The sequence below is a fragment of the Mesoplodon bidens genome, assembly GCF_964165515.1.
Source record: "Mesoplodon bidens genome assembly, chromosome: 3".
Lineage (NCBI taxonomy): Eukaryota > Metazoa > Chordata > Mammalia > Artiodactyla > Ziphiidae > Mesoplodon > Mesoplodon bidens.
The window spans coordinates 93,089,717-93,112,305 of record NC_138178.1 but is presented as its reverse complement, the minus strand read 5'-3'; the positions used below and the strand labels follow the sequence as shown (position 1 = coordinate 93,112,305).

General features: G+C 40.3%; 1 protein-coding gene across 3 annotated transcripts in view; it reads left to right on the top strand.

The window, feature by feature from the left end:
• GANC (glucosidase alpha, neutral C) overlaps nucleotides 1-22,589 on the top strand; it is a 74,752-nt gene that overhangs the window by 34,802 nt on the left and 17,361 nt on the right. For all 3 annotated transcript variants that reach the window (XM_081227201.1, XM_081227202.1, XM_081227200.1), the window contains 11 exons: nucleotides 105-171; nucleotides 1,597-1,693; nucleotides 2,755-2,935; nucleotides 3,160-3,313; nucleotides 9,607-9,842; nucleotides 12,149-12,275; nucleotides 13,193-13,272; nucleotides 15,483-15,626; nucleotides 16,729-16,825; nucleotides 20,276-20,377; nucleotides 21,709-21,952. In XM_081227201.1, the coding sequence (XP_081083327.1) occupies nucleotides 105-171; nucleotides 1,597-1,693; nucleotides 2,755-2,935; nucleotides 3,160-3,313; nucleotides 9,607-9,842; nucleotides 12,149-12,275; nucleotides 13,193-13,272; nucleotides 15,483-15,626; nucleotides 16,729-16,825; nucleotides 20,276-20,377; nucleotides 21,709-21,952 (1,529 nt within the window). The remainder of the gene's footprint in view (nucleotides 1-104; nucleotides 172-1,596; nucleotides 1,694-2,754; nucleotides 2,936-3,159; nucleotides 3,314-9,606; nucleotides 9,843-12,148; nucleotides 12,276-13,192; nucleotides 13,273-15,482; nucleotides 15,627-16,728; nucleotides 16,826-20,275; nucleotides 20,378-21,708; nucleotides 21,953-22,589) is intronic.

The window sequence follows — 22,589 nt, the reverse complement described above, 5'->3', positions numbered from 1 at the left end:
CACTTCCTCAGTCTAATATTTTAATCAAATAAATGTGCTATTGTGGTAACAACATTTGTTGCAATATACAACCTCAGTTTGCTCCCTTTTTTTGGTGCCAACAGGAAAATCAAGAGGAACTGGGCCTGTGGGAGGAGAAATTCAGAAATTTTGTGGATGTCAAAGATAATGGTACAATTAAAACTGGTGTAGTGTTAAAACAGACCTTTCCAAAATGGCCAAAATTCTCTATCTAAAAGTCCCTTGAGCTTTGGCACCTAAACACGTGACTTCTGTAACGTGAACAGAAATCTCATGTTTGGGTCCCCTGTTCTTCAGTAATTCATTGCAATAGAGAAATAGTGAGTGTATGACTTGTGGGGAGTGTAGAACTATAGGCCTCATGGAGCTTCTGGTCTCATGGAGGTCCGCATACTGCTTGCACTATCCAGTGAATCAGACAGCTGCAAATTCCACATTCTATTTTTATGAGAGTCAAGTGATGAGAAACCAAGTTCTAGAGCTCATTGGCTCCAACATTTCAATGCAGTGGTTCTCAGCCTTTTCCAGGCCTCCCCATCATTCATGTGAGCATCATGTGACCATCTATGACATTTCTCACTAGGCTTAGTGATGGGGGGGGAGGGTGTAGGTGGCTGGGAAGGAGTTTGTCCCTTTAGGAGACACGGTTCAAATACTTGGGGCTTATTTAGTTGGAAAAAATACTCACTTTTCTCCTTATTTCTCCCTACCCTGGGGAATAACAGACCTTCCCTAACTCCTTGAGAATCTCTGTTCTAGCATCTATTTCTATAGCCTCATATAATGATCAGGACTGACATATGCCCAAAAATTATAAGTAGAGGGGCCCTAAAGCTCCCCTTTCTGTAACATTATAATCCTTTTTACCTTACCTAAAGCACCCCCTTTCCATCAACTCCTTCATATAAGGACCATTTGATGGCAAATACTTTTACCTGAGAGGGAATTTAAGTCAGTGTTCTCCTAGTTACTTTTGTTTTCCCCATATCTCTAAAATAATTGTTAAATAAAGGACTTTGTCTTTGGCTAAAGGAAATTTATATATCTACAATCACAGGGAAGGGGGTATTTTGAGGAGCCAGGAAAGGTCCTCCTGGTGCCCTTGACCTTACAGTTTCTGTATGCAGTAAGAATGAACAGTCAGGCAGAAGACACCCAGTCTTTCATCCAGTAAGTATTAAAAGTACTCGCTCTCCTCTGCTTCCTGAAGCAAACAAGTATGCAATACATTTCTGGAAATTTTAGATTAGGGAAAAAATCTAAAACTTTGTAATCCTATTTTACAGATAGAAAAGAGATTTACTATAAATGAGGACACAGAGAACTTTAGCACACAGCTAAGGAAACATAACTAATAAGTGCCCAGAACTTTGCCATGTGCATTTTTGTATCCCCACAACACCTAAATATAACATTGTACAGAGAGTCAGCATACATGATTTACTGATTGATCAGGGCAAGCTCAGGTCTCTTGATCCCTAGTCTAGTCATCTTGCTGCTCTTATAGTTGCTGAATCTCCTTAATTGATTGTCCCACTGAGAAGCAAAACTCAGTCACTATCCTGGTCCCTGCAGGTCCTGCCTCCATTGGTTTGGATTTCTCCTTGCATGGGTTTGAGCATGTCTATGGGATCCCGCAACATGCAGAATCACACCAACTTAAAAATACCAGGTAAAGTGAAAACAAGAATTCTTACAGGAGGCTTTGGTTTCTGGACTGGAAAAGTTTGAAAGGAAAATATGTGAGATGTCTGAGCCAGTGCTAATATGTATCTGGCCTTTCCCCTCTTGATATTGCTTGTAGGTCTTTAAGAATTCCCCTTTAATGATCGCCCAGAGCAGTGGTTTTCAATTTTTATTTTTTGGCAAAAAGAAGACAATTATAAAAACTGTAATGCTGAACCTGAAAATATAGAGGAAGTAAAAATATGGAGCTGCTGTGGTTGAAGTAGCAGGGAGAGCTTCATAATATCACCTCCCTGGGTTTTGCTTTCACCTCCCAAGGCCTTTCTGTGGAACCCTGGGAAATACACTGTGAAGATCACTGACCTAGAAAAAGGCTTTTACCAAAAAAGGACAGTGAGCCAGAGAATGGAAGAGTGTGGCATCTCATATCACCTTTGATTCCCTCAGGGAGATTATTTCAAACTAATACTATTGACAAACAAATGCCAGGGTTATCAGTCTAAGAGGAAGCGGAACCAAAGAGAAACAGAGTCTGGTCAAACTTGCCAGGTTCAGATGCTGTTTAGATAATAGGGAGACATAGTGACAAGTGAATCAGAAACTGTGTTGCTCTCACACCAACCTGAGTTCCATGTTCCCCACCTCAATTCAGTTCCTAATCTTTCCCTACTCAGCACTGTGGAAACGTTAAGATACTATCATTTTGCCTTCACGACAGAGAAATACAAAATTTGTCAATTTATTGTGTGCTTGCTATTATGCAGGATTCACAGTAAATGGTCCTCACCTCACAAGAGATATTTAGAAAAACTATCTAAGATATGAGATCATACACGCCAATAGTAGCATGAGGGGATGCCAAAGGAATCAAAGGAGGAGGATCATATTCACCCACATTGGGTCAGGAAACCTTTAGGGAAGTGTTAGGAGTTGAGCTTTGAAAGATGTATTGTACCCAAGGGGAGAATGCAGGGGAGAATGGAGCTATAATATTCATTAAGAATATATATGCAGTGGTAATTGGTAATCCTTCTTTGTGTGTTTCAGTGATGGAGATGCTTACCGTCTTTATAACCTAGATGTCTATGGATATAAAATACATGACAAAATGGGCATTTATGGTTCAGTGCCTTATCTCCTGGCCCACAAACTGGGCAGGACTCTAGGCATTTTTTGGCTAAATGCCTCAGAAACACTAGTGGAGATCAATACAGAACCTGCTGTAAAGGTGAGCAATGGACCATGGCTGCATGTCATACAGAAGAAACAAAACCACTGAAGTGTAATTGTAGCTCTGGGCTTTTAATGGCAGTCCTCTGCCTCCAGAGTCTTCGCAGTATAATCAGTGAAGGTTATTCGTATGTACTAAAGGATCAGACTATTACACACATATGGATGGGTGTTGTGGGTTAGAGGGAAATTTTTCAGACCTTCATTCCATTCCTTTTCCAGTATGCATTGACCCAGATGGGCCCAGTTGCTGCTAAACAAAAGGGCAGATCTCATACTGATGTGCACTGGATGTCAGAGAGTGGAATCATTGATGTTTTTTTGCTGACAGGACCTACACCTTCTGATGTCTTCAAGCAGTACTCATACCTTACAGGTACTTGCATGTGGAAGTGCCAGTTTCTTGTTCCATTATATTTCCTCTATCCCATGTAGAATCACTGTAAATTAATATTTGTTGTACACCACATAGCATTTATAAACAATTTACCCAAGCTTTTAAAGAAGCAAGCATTTCTCCCCCGACTCTCATCCCATTCAGCTTGGTTAAACATTCCACTGGGGCTGGAACTCTCCATTCTCTAATCCCTAATACTCACCATCTGCCTTCCTTAGAGCCTTTTAACCCCTGGGCTTTCTCTGCCTTTATCTCAGATGACCAGTATCCCAACCTGAACTTTTCTATGTTCTCTTCTCCATTAAAATATAGTGGCTTGGGGCTTCCCTGGTGGCGCAGTGGTTGAGAGTCCGCCTGCCGATGCAGGGGACATGGGTTCGTGCCCCGGTCTGGGAAGATCCCACATGCCGCGGAGCAGCTGGGCCCGTGAGCTATGGCCGCTGAGCCTGTGCGTCCGGACCCTGTGCTCTGCAACGGGAGAGGCCACAACAGTGAGAGGCCCGTGTACCGCAAAAAAAAAAAAAAAAAAAAAAAAAATATATATATATATATATATATATATATATATATATATATATATATATATATAGTGGCTTTACCACTATAAAGCATTTTATCTTTAAAAGATATGAGATCATCTCAATTGATTGAAGAAAAAGCATTTGACAAAATCCAACACTATTTCATGATAAAAACATTCAGAAGACTAGGAATGAAAGGAAACTTCATCCACATGATAAAAGGGATTTATGAAAAATTCACAGCTAACATCATACTCAATGGTGAAAGACTGCAAGGTTTCCCCTAAGATCAGAAACAAGATGAGGCTTCCTGCTTTCACCACTGCTATTGAACATTGTAGTTAAAGTTCCAGCCAGAGAAATTAGTCAAGAAAAAGAAAGAAAAGGCATCCAAATTGGAAAGGGAGATGTAAAATTATCTCTATTCATAGATGATGTGATACTATATGATAGAAAATCCCAAAGAATACACACACACACACACACACACAATTAACCAAAGTTGCAGGGTACATGGTCAACACTCAAAATTAGCTGTGTTTCTATACACCAGCAATGAACAATCTAAATAAGAAATTGAGAAAACAACTCCATTTACAATAACATCCAAAAGAATAAAATACCCAGGAATAAATTTAACCAAGGAGGTGAAAGACTTGTATGCTGAAAACTACAAAAAATTCCTGAATTAAAGAAGGCCTAGATAAATGGGAAGAAATCCCATGTTCATGTATTGAAAGATTTAATATTGTTAAGCAAGCAATACTATTGGACGCAATCTACAGATTTACTACACTCCCTGCCAAAATTCCAATGGCCATTTTTTAAGAAATGGAAAACCTTATCTTTAAAATCATACTGAATTTCAAAGGGCCCTGAATAGCCCAAAAGTCCTGAAAAAAAAAATGTTGGAGGACTCATACTTCCCAATTTCAAAACTTACTACAAAGTTAAAGTAATCCAAACAGTGTGGTACTGGCATAAGGATAGACATATAAGCCAATGGAATAGAATTGAGAGTCTAGAAATAAACCCATACATCTCTGGCCAATTGATTTTCAATAAATGTTCAAGACCATTCAATGGAGACAGAACTGTCTCTTAACCACATGGCACTGGGACAACTGGATATCCACGTGCAAAAGAATGAAGTTGGACCCCTATCTCACACCATATACAAAAAAATTAACTCAAAATTGATCAATGACATATATATAAGAGCTAAAGTCATAAAACTCTTAGAAGAAAACGGGGATAAATCTTCATGACCTTGGATTGGCAACAGATTCTTAGCTATGACACCAAAATCATGAGCAACAGAAAAAAAAATTAGACAAGTTGGACTTCTTTAAAACTAAAAACTAGGCTTCCCTGGTGGCGCAGTGGTTGAGAGTCCGCCTGCCGATGCAGGGGATGCAGGTTCGTGCCCCAGTCCGGGAAGATCCCACATGCCACGGAGTGGCTGGGCCCTTGAGCCATGGCCGCTGAGCCTGCACATCCGGAGCCTGTGCTCCACAACGGGAGAGGCCACAACAGTGAGAGGCCCGCGTACCGCAAAAAAAAAAAACCTAAAAACTTTTGTGCATCAAAGGACATTATCATAAAAGTGAAAAGGCAACCTATAGAATGGGAGAAAGTATTTGCAAATCATACATAAGATAAGGGTCTAGTATCCAGAATACATAAAGAACTCATAACTTGACAATAAAAAGGAACAATCTAATTCTAAGATGAGAAAAGGGCTTAAATAGACATTTCTCAAAGAAGATGTACAAATGGATTAACAAGCACATGAAAAGATGCTCAACAGCACTAGGTATAGGAAAATGTAAATTAAAACCACAATGAGATACTGCTTCCTACCCACTAGGATGACTAAATCAAAAAAAGAGGGGAAATAATAAGTGTTGGTGAGGATGTAGAGAAGTTGGAAACTCATACATTACTGGTGGGAACGTGAAATGGTTCAGCTGGTATGGAAACAGTTTGGCAGTTCCTCAAAACGCTAAACATAGAACTACCATATGACCCAGCATGATGACTGATTTTGTGTGTCAACTTGCCTAAGTCATGGTGCCCAGATATTTGGTTAAACGTTAGTCTAGATGTCACTGTGAAGTTATTTTTTTAGATGAGATTAACAGTTAAATCAGTAGACTGTGAGTAAAGCAGATTAGTCTCCGTAACATGAGTGGGCTTCATACAATCAGCTGAACACCTTAGAGAAAAGGACTGAGGTGTGCTCTAAAGAAACAGGAATCTGTCTCCAGACTGTCTTCATACTCAAGCTACAATTTCAACTCTTCCCTGGGTCTCCAGGCTGCTGGCCTGCCTGCAGAATTCAGAGTTGCCAGTCCCCACAATCACATGAACCAGTTCCTTAAAATCAATCATTTTCTCTCTGTGTATATGTACAAACACATAGGCACATATACACACATCCTATTGATTCTGTTTCTCTGCAGAACCCTAACTAATATACCCAACAATTCCACTCCTAGATACATACTCAAAGGAACTGAACAAGGACTTGAACAGATACTTGTATGCCAGTGATCGCTGCAGCATTATTCACCATAGCCAAAGGTAGAAACAGGCCAAGTGCTCATCAAAAATGAATGGATAAACAGAATGTGGTATATACAGAAAATGGAATACTATTCAGCCATAACAAAGAATGAAGTTCTGACACATGCTACAACATGGATGAACCTTGAAAGCATTATGCAAAATGAAATAAGCCAGACACAAAAGAACAAATATAACATGATTCCACTTGTATGAAGTACCTATAGTAGGTAAATTCATGGAGACAAAAAGTTAAGATTAGCAGTTAGCAGGGGCTGAAGGGTGGGATGAGTAACAGAAAGTTATTGCTTTGTGGTTATAGAATTCCTGTTCGGAGTGATATAAAAATTTTGTAAACAGCTAGTGGTGATGCCGGTACTACACTGTGAATGTAACTAATGCCACTGAATTGTACACTTAAAAACAGTTAAAATGGCAAATTTTATGTTACATATATTTTAACACAATTTTTTAAATTGGTAATATAATATGCTCCACTCCCCCCCAAAAACACACATTGAATTGTATGCCTTACCTGGGTAAATTGTATGGTATATGAGTTACATATCAATAAAACTGTTAAAAATCAAAGTAATGTAGCATCATTTCTGCTGCATTCCATTGTTAAAATTTCCTGAGTCTAGCCCATTTTCAAGGGAAGAATTTGATTCCAATTTTGATGAGAGGAACAACAGAGAAGTTGTGGATATGGGAAGACACCCATATAGGAATAAGTACCATCAAAGCCCCCCTACAGCCCCTTGCAACATTGTTATTAGAGAGAATAGTCTGGTTTACAGGAAAGTGCTTCAAAAACAATGGATCTGCCACCATGGTCAAAGAAATCTGATTTATAAATTTAGAGATTATCTGTTAACTTCTAATGAGGATTTAGTTCAATAATATCCTCTTACCTCTTCCTCCCAACATTGTTATATCATAATTTTTGGTTAATCAACATTCAGTGTTTACATTTTTCCAATGCTCAGGGGTGTCAGATGCTTTATCTATTCCACTTTTTCCCCTGGAGACTTACCCCCGGATCTCTATCTGGACTGTTTCTCTCTAGGCTCCCCGCACAGCTGTCACCCTAGGACTTACTGTTTTCTGTTTGCTGTTTTCTGGTGGTAGATCTCTCCCTTCTTGGGGCCCATGTTTTTCTTTTTTGTGGTTTATCAACTTGGTTTTTGTTCATTGTTCGAAGCATCTTCTGGTAGTTTCCTACGAAAGTGCATTAGAGGTCTACTTTTTGCATCTTTGAAGATATGAAAACATCTTTTCCTACCTTCACCCTTGTTTGATAATTTGGTAACTGGATTGAAAATTATTTATCTCAGAACTTGAAGGCATTTCTCTATAATCTATCTTCTTGTTCCAAAATCACTCTGAATTTTGTTCCTTTGTATATGATCTATCTTTTCTCTCTGAAATATCTTCTCTTTATCTCTGATAGTCTGAAATTTCTAATATTCTGAAACTCTGAAATTTTACAACCAAATGCCTTGATATAGACCTTTTAAAATAGTTGCATATTAGATGTAGACTCTTTCATTCTTAAGAATTGTATCCTTCAGTTCTGGAAAAGTTATTATTTCTTTGAAAATATCTTCACCTCTTTTTTCTCTTTCTACTCTACAGATTTTATAATCTTCTCTTTTTTGTCCAATCCTGAGCAATTCTCTCAATTTTATCTTCCAGGCCTTTCCATTTACGCTCATATTTCTAATTTCTGCAGACTCTTTCTTATCCTCTGATTGTTCCTTGTTTCTAATATCTTATACCTGTTTTATGCTACCCTAGTCTTATTTTATGGGTGCAACTTTTTTTCATCTCCCAGAGATACTAATGATAACATTTTGATATTTACTTTGATTCCTTGTATTGCCCCTATTTTCTCAGAGATCCTTTTACTCTGTTTCTTTATGTGAGTCCCTCTGTCTAATTTTGGAGGCTTTACTCAAATGTTGGATGATCCTTGGCTATCCATGCATACTTAAAAATAAGGTTCTGGGCTTCCCTGGTGGCGCAGTGGTTGAGAGTCCGCCTGCCGATGCAGGGGACACGGGTTCGTGCCCTGGTCTGGGAAGATCCCACATGCCGCAGAGCGGCTAGGCCCGTGAGCCATGGCTGCTGAGCCTGCGCGTCCGGAGCCTGTGCTCTGCAGGGGGAGAGGCCACAACAGTGAGAGGCCCGCCTACCGCAAAAAAAAAAAAAAAAAAAAAAAAATAAGGTTCTGCCTGGAAGCTCTGTGTACCTGGATGAGTTTTACACTCTCGTGTTGAGGTGGAGGGGGAATTCTCCTGTCCACTAGTGTTCCAGGAGCAGGGATGAACCCTTCTCGTCGTCATCCCCCTCACAAGCACTCTGGTGAAAGCTTCCTGGGCTTTGCTCAATAGTTACCACACCACCCCTGCCTGCTGCCTTCCAAATTTTGTTGAAATTACTCCTCTCCCATTCTCTTTGTTCTTGTGGCTTTATTCTTTTTTTTTTCTTTCTTTCTTTTCTTTATTCTGATATTAGTGGGACTTTAAGAGGGGAAGGAGATAAATGCAAGTGGTTGACCAGATGTCCTCCATGTTATCAGTAAATGTTTTGATGATAATTTCCTGACAGTTCTTCCTGCCTTCAGTTTCTTTGCCTTCAAGTCTGCTCCCAACTAATTTTTCTAAAACATAGCTCTGCTGAGGCTACATCTTGCCAAACTTTTGATGACTTCCTATACAAGAAGATTTAGAGTCCTTAGCCTGAACTACAGGGTCCTTTACAAACTGACCCTCTCCAGTGTCATCTTCTGCTGGCCTCCTTCACAGTGTAACCACCCTGGAATATTTATTTTTTCCTAAGCTTATCATGTCCTTCTCTGCCTCCGTATCTTTTCTGTTTCCTGTGCCTCAATGATCTATTCATTCTCCCTGCCTGAGAATACTCTTACTTGTTCTTCAACGTTCTAACCAAGTGTTACCACCTCTGTGAAGCCTTTCAAGACTCCATACTTTACTGCAGGCAAAATTTATTAGCCCCTCTGCAGTCCCACAGCACTTGAGGGTAGGGACTCTGCTTTCTTCTTGATATTCAAAGTACCAGGCTCAGTGCTTAGACCTTGTAGACATTCAGGAAACATTTATCAAATGTATAATTATCATTGTGGTGGTAATTGGCTCAGTTGTCATCTCCCCCTTTTAGGCACACAAGCCATGCCCCCTCTCTTCTCCTTGGGGTACCATCAGTGCCGCTGGAACTACAACGATGAGCATGATGTAAAGGCAGTGGATGCAGGATTTGATGAACATGACATTCCTTACGATGTCATGTGGCTGGACATAGAGCACACTGAAGGCAAGAGGTACTTCACCTGGGACAAGAAAAGGTTCCCAAACCCCAAAAGGATGCAAGAGCTGCTCAGGAGCAAACAACGTAAGGTAAAATAAGCCAGCACTCTGAACCTTTTCATTACAAAGCATTTTTAATTTTTTAAAGTTGCCTTGATACATTAGTGGAAGAGAACCATCTGGTAAAAAACAGCCAGGAAAATAGTACCTTCAATTGTAACTGTAACTGTGATAACAGAATAGCAATGGTGAGAAGGTGGCCATCCCTGCCATCCATCCCTGTCTTAGTGGTCTAGGTCCCCGTAAGGATGAAGGGGCCTAGCATTCAGTCCCATTCGTTGTGGCCACCCTGTAGTGATGTGATGGATGTACCCCACGACGCAAAATTTGACTTTGATGTCAAGATTGTTTATGTCACACTGGCACCAAGAGTGTTTGAAAAGGCTAACTAGTCCCATAGTGAGGCATTCTTGGGGGAGCAGACTAGCTCCCAAGCTCCTTTGAAATTGGCCTGAGAGAGCTGGGAAAGGAGACAGGATCAGGGGTTAGAGGGTTGAACTGGGTGAGGATTCCTGTGCATGCACCGGGGCTTGTGTGGTTTGAACTTCCTGTTGGCACGAAAGAAGGGAGCATCAGGGCTTTCTCTGTCAGTACACCCGGATGTGGGTGGAAGGCTAAGGGGGAGTGATGGGGCTTGAAGCTCTTAACAGCCGCTCAGAAATGGAGTCATATTCTTTATTACACCATTTTTCCTGCATGCTTCCCTGATGGACTCCATCTGTCCATATGGCCAAGGAAAGAACTAAAATAGAAAATGAGGAGAGGGAAAAGACACTGGAAAGTGTGTAATGCGGGGTGGGGGGGAGTGATAGCAATAATGAAAAGGGTGAAGGAGAAAAAAACAAGAGAGGAAAAGGGAGGAACCCCATATGTATCACATAAATGGATCCGAGATTAAAGTTGCCTTTTCAACCCATTGCATTGAGCCTCAGGCCTTTCACAGGTGGTCAGAGCCAATGCTGTTAATTCTTAATCTTCCAATTAATAAACAGCTACCATTTATCAGGCATTTATTATGGAAGCAGCCCAAGAGCCCATCGACAGATGAACGGATAAAGGAAATGTGGTATACATATACAATGCAAAATTATTCAGCCTTTAAAAGGAAGGACTTTCTGATACATGCTGCAACATGGATGAACCTTAAGGGCATTATGCTAAGTGAAATAAGCCAGTCACAAAAAGACAAATACTATATGATTTCACTAATCTGTAATACCTAGAGTAGTCAAAATCATAGAGACAGAAAGAATGGTGGTAGCCAAAGGCTGGTGGGGAGGAGGGAGTGGGAAGTTGTTTTTCTGTTTTTTTGGGGGGGGGGGTTGAGTATTTTTTTTAATATTTATTTATTCATTTGGCTGCACCAGGTCTTAGTTGCTGCACGTGGGATCTTTTAGTTGCAGCATGCGGGATCTTCAGTCGTGGCATGCGAACTCTTAGTTGTGGCATGTGGGATCTAGTTCCCTGACCAGGGATTGAACCCGGGCCCCCTGCACTGGGAGCACTAAGTCTTAGCCACTGGACCACCAGGGAAGTCCCGGGAAGTTGTTTTTAATAGGTCGAGAGTTTCAGTTTTACAAGATGAAAAGAGTTCTAGACATTGTACAACATTGTGAATCTATTTGACACTGTTGAACTGTATGCTTAAAACTGGTTAAGATGGTGAATTTTATGTTATGCATATTTTACCACAATTTAAAAATTTTGTAAGTTTTTGAGCAATGGAGAATTAAACTTTAGTATGTAGAATAGATTTGAATAGATATGAGGAAGGATTATTAGAAGGTTATTCTAGCCAAATAAAGTGGTTTTGAGGCCCCCGAGTAGGTGGAAGTGATGGTATTAGAAGGGCAGGGAGAGATGCTGGAGAATAGTGCTGTGATCACAGCTCTTCTCAAGCCTCCTTCCTAAATATGGCTGTACCATATTTAGGTTAGGGGATTTTTTTGTTTTTAATATGCTAGTTTCTTTTCTTTAATGTTTGCTTTTGTGTTATCTTAGCCTCTAGCTATCTAGGGAGCAGGGACCTTGCCTGCTTAATCCTTTATGTAAAGCACCCAGCACCACAGAGAGATAGAAGCCTAATAAATGTGATCTTAAGAACATGTATTGGTGGGGCAGCAATAATTGTGAAAAAGGATGGGCCTGGTTCTGATATCAATTTATATTCCCATAAGCCCATGAAAGGTTATAGGATTTTACTGGTGTCTGAAATATTTCAGTAATAGTAGTTGTTTTGAGTAAAATTTGAATGCCAAAACTATGATGAAAACAAGTAAATGAACGTATGGCTCGTATAAAACTGATGAAATCTTTAAACCTTTATGTCCTAACAGCTTGTGGTCATTAGTGACCCCCATATCAAGATTGATCCCAACTACTTAGTGTATGCTAAGGCCAAGGAACAGGGCTTCTTTGTGAGGAATCATGAAGGGGGAGACTTTGAAGGTGTATGCTGGCCTGGTAAGATGTCACTTGATATACCTGTTATCCACTGTTTAGTCCCAACTAATGAAGGTTGCATGGCCATCTTTCTAATTTCTTGTAGTTGTCACATGCTACATTTATGTGCCTTTCCTTAAAGATGATAGTATTATCTTCTTTAATATCTTTCATTTAACATCTGGTACAGTGTGCTTTGTATACATTTATAAGTCAATGAATGAATGAAAAATTAACAAGCAAACCTCAGTGACATGCTATTTCCCTAAGCAAATAAAAATTAAAAGCCAGGGAATGAGAAAATGAGAGGAGGAGAAAGAGGAAGAAAGAAGAAGAATCCTGCAATCTCTCTCCCTGTGATTCTTCTTTGCCCTGTTAGCCCATAGTTTTGACTTCCCAGCCTTTCATGAGTGACCTCAGCTGCCCCTGACAACTCTGAAGTCTTCATTTCAGAAATTATTAGTTTAAAGCCTTGGTAAAAACTCCTCAAGGACAAAAGGGAATCACCACTCTGACATATGATAGCACTCTATCACAAGTCCACGCACTGTAGAGAAACCGCACACATTCCTCTTCTCCCTATACCACTTATAAACATGTCTCTCCTCTTTTAAGAACAGAGAGGTCACTCCAGGCTATCTGCCATCCTTATTGGACCTGTCTGAGGCCATCAGTGAGGGACAGGCTCCATCCTGATGCTTGTTCATTGGCATTCCCCTGGCCGCTGAGCTTGAGAGGGCTAGTGATTGTCACTGGAGTCCAGCATTGCCTTCTTCATTCGTTTCTCACCAGACCGTGCCTCTGTATCAGCTATCTTTTACATTTGATGTGAGGTGCCCATTCATTACCCAGCTTTCACATCTGATATTCTTCTTTACAAATATATTACCACGAGGAGCACCATTCCTAACAGGCTGTCTACTCCTCTGCCTCTGCAGGTCTCTCCTCTTACCTGGATTTTACCAGTCCCAAAGTCAGAGAGTGGTATTCCAGTCTTTTTGCTTTCTCTGTTTATCAGGTTTGTTTTTATTCTTTTGCTCTTTCCTAGTTACTTGGAAGGATAAAGTAAGGGAATAAAGTGATTAAATAGAGCTACTCTGCTTCACTGAGTAGCTCTTGATAAATAATACTTGTATGAAAAGACAGGGATGCCAGGGACTTCCCTCGTGGTCCAGTAGTAAAGAATCCGCCTTACAATACAGGGGATGTGGGTTCAATCCCTGGTCAGGGAACTAAGATCTTATATGCCATGGGGCAACTAAGCCCACATGCCACAACTACTGAGCTTGGGCGCCTCAACAAGAGAGCCTGTGTGCCGCAAACTACAGAGGCCATGTCCCCTGGAGCCTGTGCGCCACAACTAGAGAGAGAAAACCCACATGCCACAACTAGAGAGAAGCCCGCACCACCAACGCGCCTCAACAAAAGATCCCGCATGCCTCAACAAAGTTTCCACGTGCCGCAACTAAGACCCGATGCAGCCAAAAGTAAAATAAATAAATAAATAAATAAATCTTTTTAAAAAAAGATGGGGATGCCAACCACATTACAGACCTTGGTGGTGCCAGGAGTGGTGCCGTATGAATTACCAAGTGCACAAAAGCTGTGATTTTGACTTCTATTATGATAGACTCTATGATATATCAAAGTACTTAATAATAGAGACTTATTATATTTTCAAACTGTATAAATTTTTACATAAAATAGTATTGTATAATATTATTAAAGATGATGATAATGATAAATGAGAAAGTATCTTGCAAAGTGTATTAAAAGTAAGGTACAATAATAATTCTTAAAATCACAGAGAGAACTGGAGAGGCCACATCTAGAGAACCGTTTTCAATCAGCGGTGGTGATGAGAATAATGATGCCTGATATAAACTGAGTATGTGCTCTGTGCCAAGCACTATGCTACTCACTTTGTGTGCATTATACCATTTCATCTTCACAATAACTCTTTGAAGTTGGAATTGTAATTAACTCTAATCCCACAGGTGAGGAAATCAAGGCATGGACAAGTGTAAAAATCTGCTAAGTTCATCCATCTAGTAAGTGGTGGACCCAAGATTTGAACTCAGGTCTGTCTGTCTCCCAAGCCCAGCTCTTAACCACTAAACTCTAGTTTCTGAGCATCCTGTATTAGGATATAGAAAATAACTTAGAGCAGGGGTAAAGAACAAGTGGGCCAATCTGGCCTTGCTCATTTGTTTCCCTATTGTCTAGGCTGCTTGCACATGACTATAGCTGGGTTGGGTTATTGAAAAAGAGGACTTATGGCCTGAAAAGTTGAAAATATTTACTGTCTGGTCCTTCCAGAAAAAGTTTGCCAACCCCTGCCTTAGAGGGTGCTAAAAAGAACAGTCAAAGTAGTTAAATATTTGGAACCCATATAGCCGTGTTCATAGAAGTATACATGATTAGAAATAATTCAAAGTAAAGAGTCAAAAGAAAACATATAAGCCTCCTCTAGTCATTTGAAAGGCTAGCATGTCGGGGAGGCAGCAGATGTATTCTGTGGGATCCCAGAAGGCAAGCTAGGCCCTGTAAGAGGATGTTACAAGGAGCAAGACTTTCAGAAAATAATGGAATGAGCTGCCTGAGGAACTCCCGGTCATTGTAGCTATTGAGTCAAATGCTGAGAGACCAGGGATTCTATAAAGGGATTGCAGCACCATGTTAACTACATGACTCAACAGCCCCTTCCCACTCTAAAGCTAACAGTTCTATGTAGAACACAAACTATAGATCCTGCTAACAAACGGGTATCCTAGCTGTCAAACCTTTCATAGTGTTAGAGGGAAGGGGGAATCTTTTCATGGACAGCTATAATTGCCCATAGTTAAGAGTTGTAGCAGATGATGGATGATGTAGAGCCTAATTGTGAACATTCACAACCTTTCCTGTAGTGGTTCTCCAGGGGGTCTCAGAGCAGACCTGTGGGCAACATGGGAGTACAGCACAACACTCTTTCATTCATAAGTACTCAACAAGTACTTATTGAGAACCCTCTGACATTTAGGTTGTTCTAGGTGTTTGGGATTTATCAATGAACAAAACAGACAAAATTCCCTGCCCTGTGGAACTTTTATTCTAGCAGAGGACAGAGCATAGATAATAAACATAACAAATAATAAATTAAATGGAGTAAAAAAGAGGAATAGGGACGGCTATCATATTAACCTTGTCACTGTAGGAGTTTTATCATGACCAAGACTGACTTCCTAGGGATCTACTGACATCCTCTACATATGGAACGACATGAATGAGCCCTCTGTCTTTAGAGGGCCAGAACTAACCATGCAGAAGAATGCCATTCATCATGGCAACTGGGAGCACCGAGAACTTCACAACATCTATGGCTTTTATCAGGTAAGACATCTAAAAAGCAGCCACCTGGATCCATGTGCCCTGCCTTTTGGGCTGAAAGTCATTTGCTTTAACAACCATGCTATACAGTTCATTTCTCTGTGTGTCTTTTTTGACAACTGTTGATACAATGGGTCTTATCAGGTTGTAGCCAATATAAGACTCATTATTTCTCCCTCTGCATTGTTTCCATCTATAATGAACTTGGTTAATTTATAGATATTGGTTGATTAATGATAACATAGAAACATCTTCCTTGACAGGAACCATTAGTAAATGGCATTAGATAATACCTCAAACCTTTTATTGAAGTAGGCTGTGTATAAATATGTAAACAAAGGCAATTAAAACAGATTTTTTTAAACTTTACAAACGTCTAAATACAGCAAGTCTTATATTCATACCAGGGGAGTAAGATTTAGAACACAAATGCACAATTTCAATATGTATACTTCTAAATGTAGAAAGCCTTCCTTAAGTACTTAGCCTTCTCAGTAGAAGGTGGTAGAATTGTGTTCCATTTGCCAGTCACATTCAAAAAACTTGGCAGTCACTTGCCCTAATTTATATCCTTCGTTCTTTGTTATTTTCAAAATGTAATGGTGTTCCTGTGGGCCTCCCACAAATTGCTGTTTTCCAGCGGGAGCTGCTGGCTACATATAGCCCGATTTTCAGATGGTATCTGTGTACTTCTCTACACAGCCTCTTGCTATAACTGTAAACTATCAATACTTATAGCTGGAGAATTTTCTTATGTAGGCCAGGGCCAGTCACTTAACCTCTCTGAATCAGTCTCAGAGGTTTTTGTGTATTTTACTAGAGAAAATCTTATAAAAATGCCTCGCAATAGTAAGCACCAAGTAAATATTATTATTTACTATTATTTCATTGCTATTTTAATGAGATAAATTGTTTCACTCTTTTAATAGGGAAATTTAGAGTAGTTTCATTACATCATGAAAATTATTGGGCAGATTTTTAATATTTTCCATTTCACATTCCCACCTACTGTTTACTTTTTGCATGTGAAATAGCTTATTGGGGATGTCTGCACGGTGCCATAATCCAGTCATCTCTTTGAAATTTTTCTCCTTTGACTTTATAGCAAATGGCCACTGCAGAAGGACTGATCCAACGATCTAAAGGGAAGGAGAGACCCTTTGTTCTTACACGTTCTTTCTTTGCTGGATCACAAAAATATGGTAAGGACTGGTTCATATGATCAGACTTAAAAACACAAGCTAGCAATCTGTCTCTTTTGACCATATATGGTATATGGTGCTACTGTGTTGATGCCTTCCTTTTCAGTAGGTCAGGTCTTAGACTGTAGAGAGCAGTGTGCTCTGAAGTGTGCATTTTGTCCTTTGAGACTGAGTAAACCAATTTTAATAAAGTTTAGTTACTTTTTTCCCACTGAAGAACTGGACACTTAGTTGTTGGGAGAATGACTTCAGAGTATCTGTTTGCTGGGATGGTCATCTTTTTTTTTTTTTTTTAACATCTTTCTTGGAGTATAATTGCTTTACATTGTTGTGTTAGTTGCTGCTGTATAACAAAGTGAATCAGCTATACATATACATACATCCCCATATCTCCTCCCTCTTGCGTCTTCCTCCCACCCTCCCTATCCCACCCCTCTAGGTGGTCACAAAGCATCGAGCTGATCTCTCTGTGCTATACGGCTGCTTCCCACTAGCTATTTTACATCTGGTAGTGTATATATGTGAATGCCACTCTCTCACTTTGTCCCAGCTTACCCTTCCCCCTCCCCGTGTCCTCAAGTCCATTCTCTACATCTACATTTTTATTCCTGTCCTGCCCCTAGGTTCTTTAGAACCTTTTTTATTTTTTTATTTTTTTTTAGATTCCATATATATGTGTTAGCATACGGTGTTTGTTTTTCTCTTTCTGACTTACTTCACTCTGTAGGACAGACTCTAGGTCCTGGGATGGTCATCTCTGATCCTGTCTCTTTTATTTATCAAGACCAGAGAAAATATACTTTAACACATTCCTTCAACCACCTGTTCCACTCAGCAATGTGGTTTAAAATAGACCCAGCTTTTGCTTGTGGTCAGCGTCATCTATAACTGGATCCGGTTTACTAGCTAATGCAGATCTAGTTCAACTTAACCACCCTGTGGCAGGAAGGCTATTTTAAGTCCCCTGGCCTTGCATAAATAACCTGAAGCTTAGGTCCTAGTTTGAGGAATCCAGGCTTTATTGTACCACAGACAATATTAGGCCTCCTACTCCACCCCTGAAGACCAGCCCCAGTGGCACTCCGGAAGACGCCAAAATATAATCATCAGGCAAAGATTCAAGTGCAGAGATACTCAGCATCAGTCCTTAAAATAAAAAATAAAGAAAATCCAAATATCCAACAATACGGGAATAGTTATTAAATTATGGTATATCTGTATGATAGACTATCATAAGGCTATTTAATATAGTAGCTTTAATTGCATGAGAAAATTTTTGTGACATCATGATAAAAGAAAAAAAAAGCAGAAAGCCTAAATGTTTATATATTACCCTGATTTTGTTAAAAAAAATAAATATATATAGGTAGTAATCTAAGTAATTATAATACTGTGGTGATTATAAGTGATTTTAATTTTCTTCTTTTTACTTATCTCTATTTTCCAAATTCTCTACAAGTATCTCTTCTAATAACTATAACAAGTAAAGTCTTTGAATGAAAACACTTATAAGCAGCAGTTTAAAAAAGATAACAGGGGTGGGGGAGGGATGGACTGGCAGTTTGGGGTTAACAGATGCAAACTATTACATAGAGAATGGATAAACAACGGGTCCTGCTGTGTAGCACAGGGAACTATATTCAATGTCCTGAGAGAAACCACAATGGAAAAGAATTTTAAAAACTGTATATATATGTATAACTGGATCACTTTGCTGTGCAGTAGAAATTAGCACAACATTGTAAATCAACTATACTCCAATTAAAAAAGAAGATAACAGAAGGTATGCATACTAAGTAATCTTTGATCTCTTAAATATTGGCTCACTGCCTAGTCTTTAGTACTCTGTGTGAAGCTATCGATTTGCCCCAAAGCATAGCAAGTGAGGCATTACAGAGGACACTGCTGTGTCAAGTTCTATGCTGAGACCAATAGCCAGAGAGAGCTTTCAACAGAACAACCACAGGAGACCTGAAAACATCTGAATGTTTACATGAACTTTGTTTCTTGATAAGAATGTTGTCATGTGGGTTTCAACATCATTATGCAGATATGTACGTATCTCATCTGAAGTCAAGGAGAAATTATGAGAATACTATTTTAAAAGTCCCTCGAAAATATTTTTCTTTGCTCCCCATAGGACAGCCTAAAATTTCTACAGAATATTAAAGCAAAAATAGCTACCAAAACTATTTTGGTAAAAGAATGACAAAAAGTTTCAGGAGGGGCTTCCCTGGTGGCGCAGTGGTTGAGAGTCCGCCGCCTGCCGATGCAAGGGACACGGGTTCGTGCCCCCATCCAGGAAGATCCCACATGCCGCGGAGCGGCTAGTCCCACGAGCCATGGCCGCTGAGCCTGCGCGTCCGGAGCCTGTGCTCCGCAGGGGGAGAGGCCACAACAGTGAGAAGCCCGCGTACCGGAAAAAAAAAAAAAAAAAAAAAAAAAAAAAAGTTTCACGAGTAATCTAGACTTAGTAACGTAAGATTTTTTTCCTTTTATGGAACCTCTTTAGTGTTATATACCTTTACAAGCTCTTATCAACTATTCATTGCACAAGAGCACTGACTTTAGAGTCAGATTGCCTGAGCTCAAATCCTACCATATCCATTGTTTGCCATATTTCCTTCACTGTAAAATAAAGTTAAACAGTGTTTACCTGATAAGAGTTGTTGTAATGATTAAGTGGGATAATACAGGCAAAGCAACGTAACACCTGGCTCAGTGAGGGCTCTGTAAATGTTAACTATTGTTATTGCTGCTGTTATTATGTCTCCCTTGTACCGTCTTAAGTCCTCTTATAGAGGATTTTGTGGAGTTAGGGGCGGTGTGTGGCAGATAGGCATATAGATTAATGGAACAGGATAGAGAATCAAGAAAGAGTCCCACACATATATGATCAAATAATTAGCAACAAAGTTGCTAAGGCAATTCAATGGAGAAAGGAGTTTTTTCAATAAATCATGCTGGCACATGGGGTATCCATGTGGGGGAGGGGGAAGAACTTTGACTCTTATCTCACACCATACACACATAGTAACTCAAAATGGAATATAGACCTAAATTATAAAAGCTACGACAAACAAAAAGCTTCTAGAAGGAAACATAGAAAATCTTTGTGACTTTGGGGTGGCAAAAATTTCTTAGATAGAACACAAAAAACATGAACCATAAAATAAAAAAAGATAAATTGGACTTCATCGAAATTAAAAACTTATGCCCTTTGAAAGATATTGTTAAGAAAATGAAAGTCAAGCCACAGACTGAGAGAAGATATTTGCAATATACATATATATCTGTCAAAGGACTTGTATCCAGAATATATAAAAAGAAAGAAATGTTTTCCTTTATGTTGGTTTGCCTATTACAAATATGGAATCTAAATATGAAACTGAGTACTTGGGCTGATTTGTGATTTTTTTTCTTTTAATACCTTCTTACTGATGACCAAAGGTGCTGTGTGGACAGGTGACAACACAGCAGAGTGGAGTTACCTGAAAATTTCTATCCCTATGTTACTCACCCTCAGCGTGACTGGGATCTCTTTTTGTGGAGGTAAGATGATACCCTCAAGCTTGATGTGAGAGAAAATCAAAGGGAGGGTGTTTTCTTTTTTTTTATTATTATTAATTTTTATTGGAGTATGGTTGCTTTACAATGCTGTTAGCCTCCACTGCAGAACAAAATCAATCAGCCATACAAAGGGAGGGTATTTTCATCAAAGCTGGTCACAAATCTCTTCTTGTGAGCTGTTTTCGACAGGGATACTCTATGGCCATACCACCCTGAACGTGCCCGATCTCCTCTGATCTCAGAAGCTAAGCAGGGTCGGGCCTGGTTAGTACTTGGATGGGAAACAGGGGTAAACATGGGAAAGAGAAAATGAGGAGCGTGAAGGAGAGCAGACTAGAGAGGAGAGTGAAGGGGATGCTTCAGAGCTGTGTGTGTACTGTCTGAACTGAGGACATGAAGAAAGTCATCAGAAAGTGAGCCAGAGTGTTTCTTTCCCTCATTCTCTTACTGCTCCCTCCTTAGACACTCTTGATAACTGAGCTTCTCTTCTTAAAACATGCCTTTTCTACCTGAAAGTGAGAAAAGTGGAGAAAACTACAAAGACTTTAGCAAATCAACAATCAGCCTTACAGAACTCCTGTGACACGTTTTAACTGTTAAATACACACATAGACACACACACACACTTGGAAAAGATAAAATTTAATTAAAATAGGATTCTCTGATGGGCTGCCTTTCCCTAATCCTAACAATTCCCTGCAGGTGAGAGATCCCAGTATGGAAGGTGCTCAGCATGGCTACAGGACCAGCTGCTCCTTGTTTTTAGTGGGCCTGGGAGCATCTTAATATCACTTTTTGATAGATGTGTTTTTTTATGGCATTGGTCCATATTTTCAATACAAGGAATATGTATCCTGCTTAAGGGATAAGCACGAAATTCTCCCTAAACCTGTAATTCTGATTATATCTTTCCGTTTAGTTCTTTCCATAATTTTTATCTTGCTTCGGCTGTTGAGTTCAAACGAAATCAATTGCCAAACCGCCACCCCACCCCTAAACAGAGGCTTACTGCATCAGGCAGACATTTTGCAGTTTCTGGGTTACCTGGGCTCAGGACATACAGAAAAGTTGGTCTTGCGGTAAAGGCTTTTGACAGGAAAAAAATACATTAAAAGAGCGTACTGTCAGGTTCCCAGACAGCCTTGAGTTTTTCAGTATGTGCTCCCTAACTTGAGGCCACAGTTTTATGCTGTCATTTTGAGTGCGCATACAGTGCCTTTGCCCTGTCCGTCTTCAAGGCCTTATCTTACCTGTGTACATCGTCTGTTAGACGCCTGGGTATCTGACTCACCCTTTCTTAATGGACTAATCAGCGGATGTAGGCGGCTTCATCGGGAATCCAGAGGCAGAGCTGCTAGTGCGGTGGTACCAGGCCGGAGCCTACCAGCCCTTCTTCCGTGGCCATGCCACCAAGAAGACCAAGCGACGGGAACCCTGGCTCTTTGGGGAGGAGCACACCCGGCTCATCCAAGAAGCCATCAGAGAGCGCTACACCCTCCTGCCCTACTGGTATTCTCTGTTCTACTCTGCACACGTGGCTTCCCAACCCGTCATGAGGTAAACAGGCTTCACCAGTCACACCAGCAACCAATCTCTACAGAAGATCCCCTCAGCCACTGGCAATGGAGTGATTACAGTGATTGCAAAAGAAAAGCCAGGTGTTTAACCAAGTGCCAATCAGCTTATTGAGCACCAACGGTGAGCAGGGTCAGGCAGTGGAGGTCACAGAAGATAAAAACTAGATCTCCTGCTACTTGATGGTTCAAGTGTTAATATTTGGTAGGAGACAGAATTAGGAGAAAGAAAGAAAAGAAAAAGGAAGTGACTTTGTAACTGAATTCATCCAATATTTAACCCATGTAGTTCCCCTACAAAACTTGCCACCGCAAAATGTGTCTCTTTGGCTTGAGGATTCTTGGGGGCTGATTGTTTTTAAGAAACAAAAGGCAGGGCTTCCCTGGTGGCGCAGTGGTTGAGAGCCCGCCTGCTGATGCAGGGGACGCGGGTTCGTGCCCCGGTCCGGGAGGATCCCACATGCTGTGGAGCGGCTGGGCCCATGGGCCATGGCCGCTGAGCCTGCGCGTCCGGAGCCTGTGCTCCGCAACGGGAGAGGCCACCAGCGGTGAGAGGCCTGCGTATCACAACAAAAAAAAAGAAACAAAAGGCTCAGCAAGTCTTTCTTTTTAACCTCCTC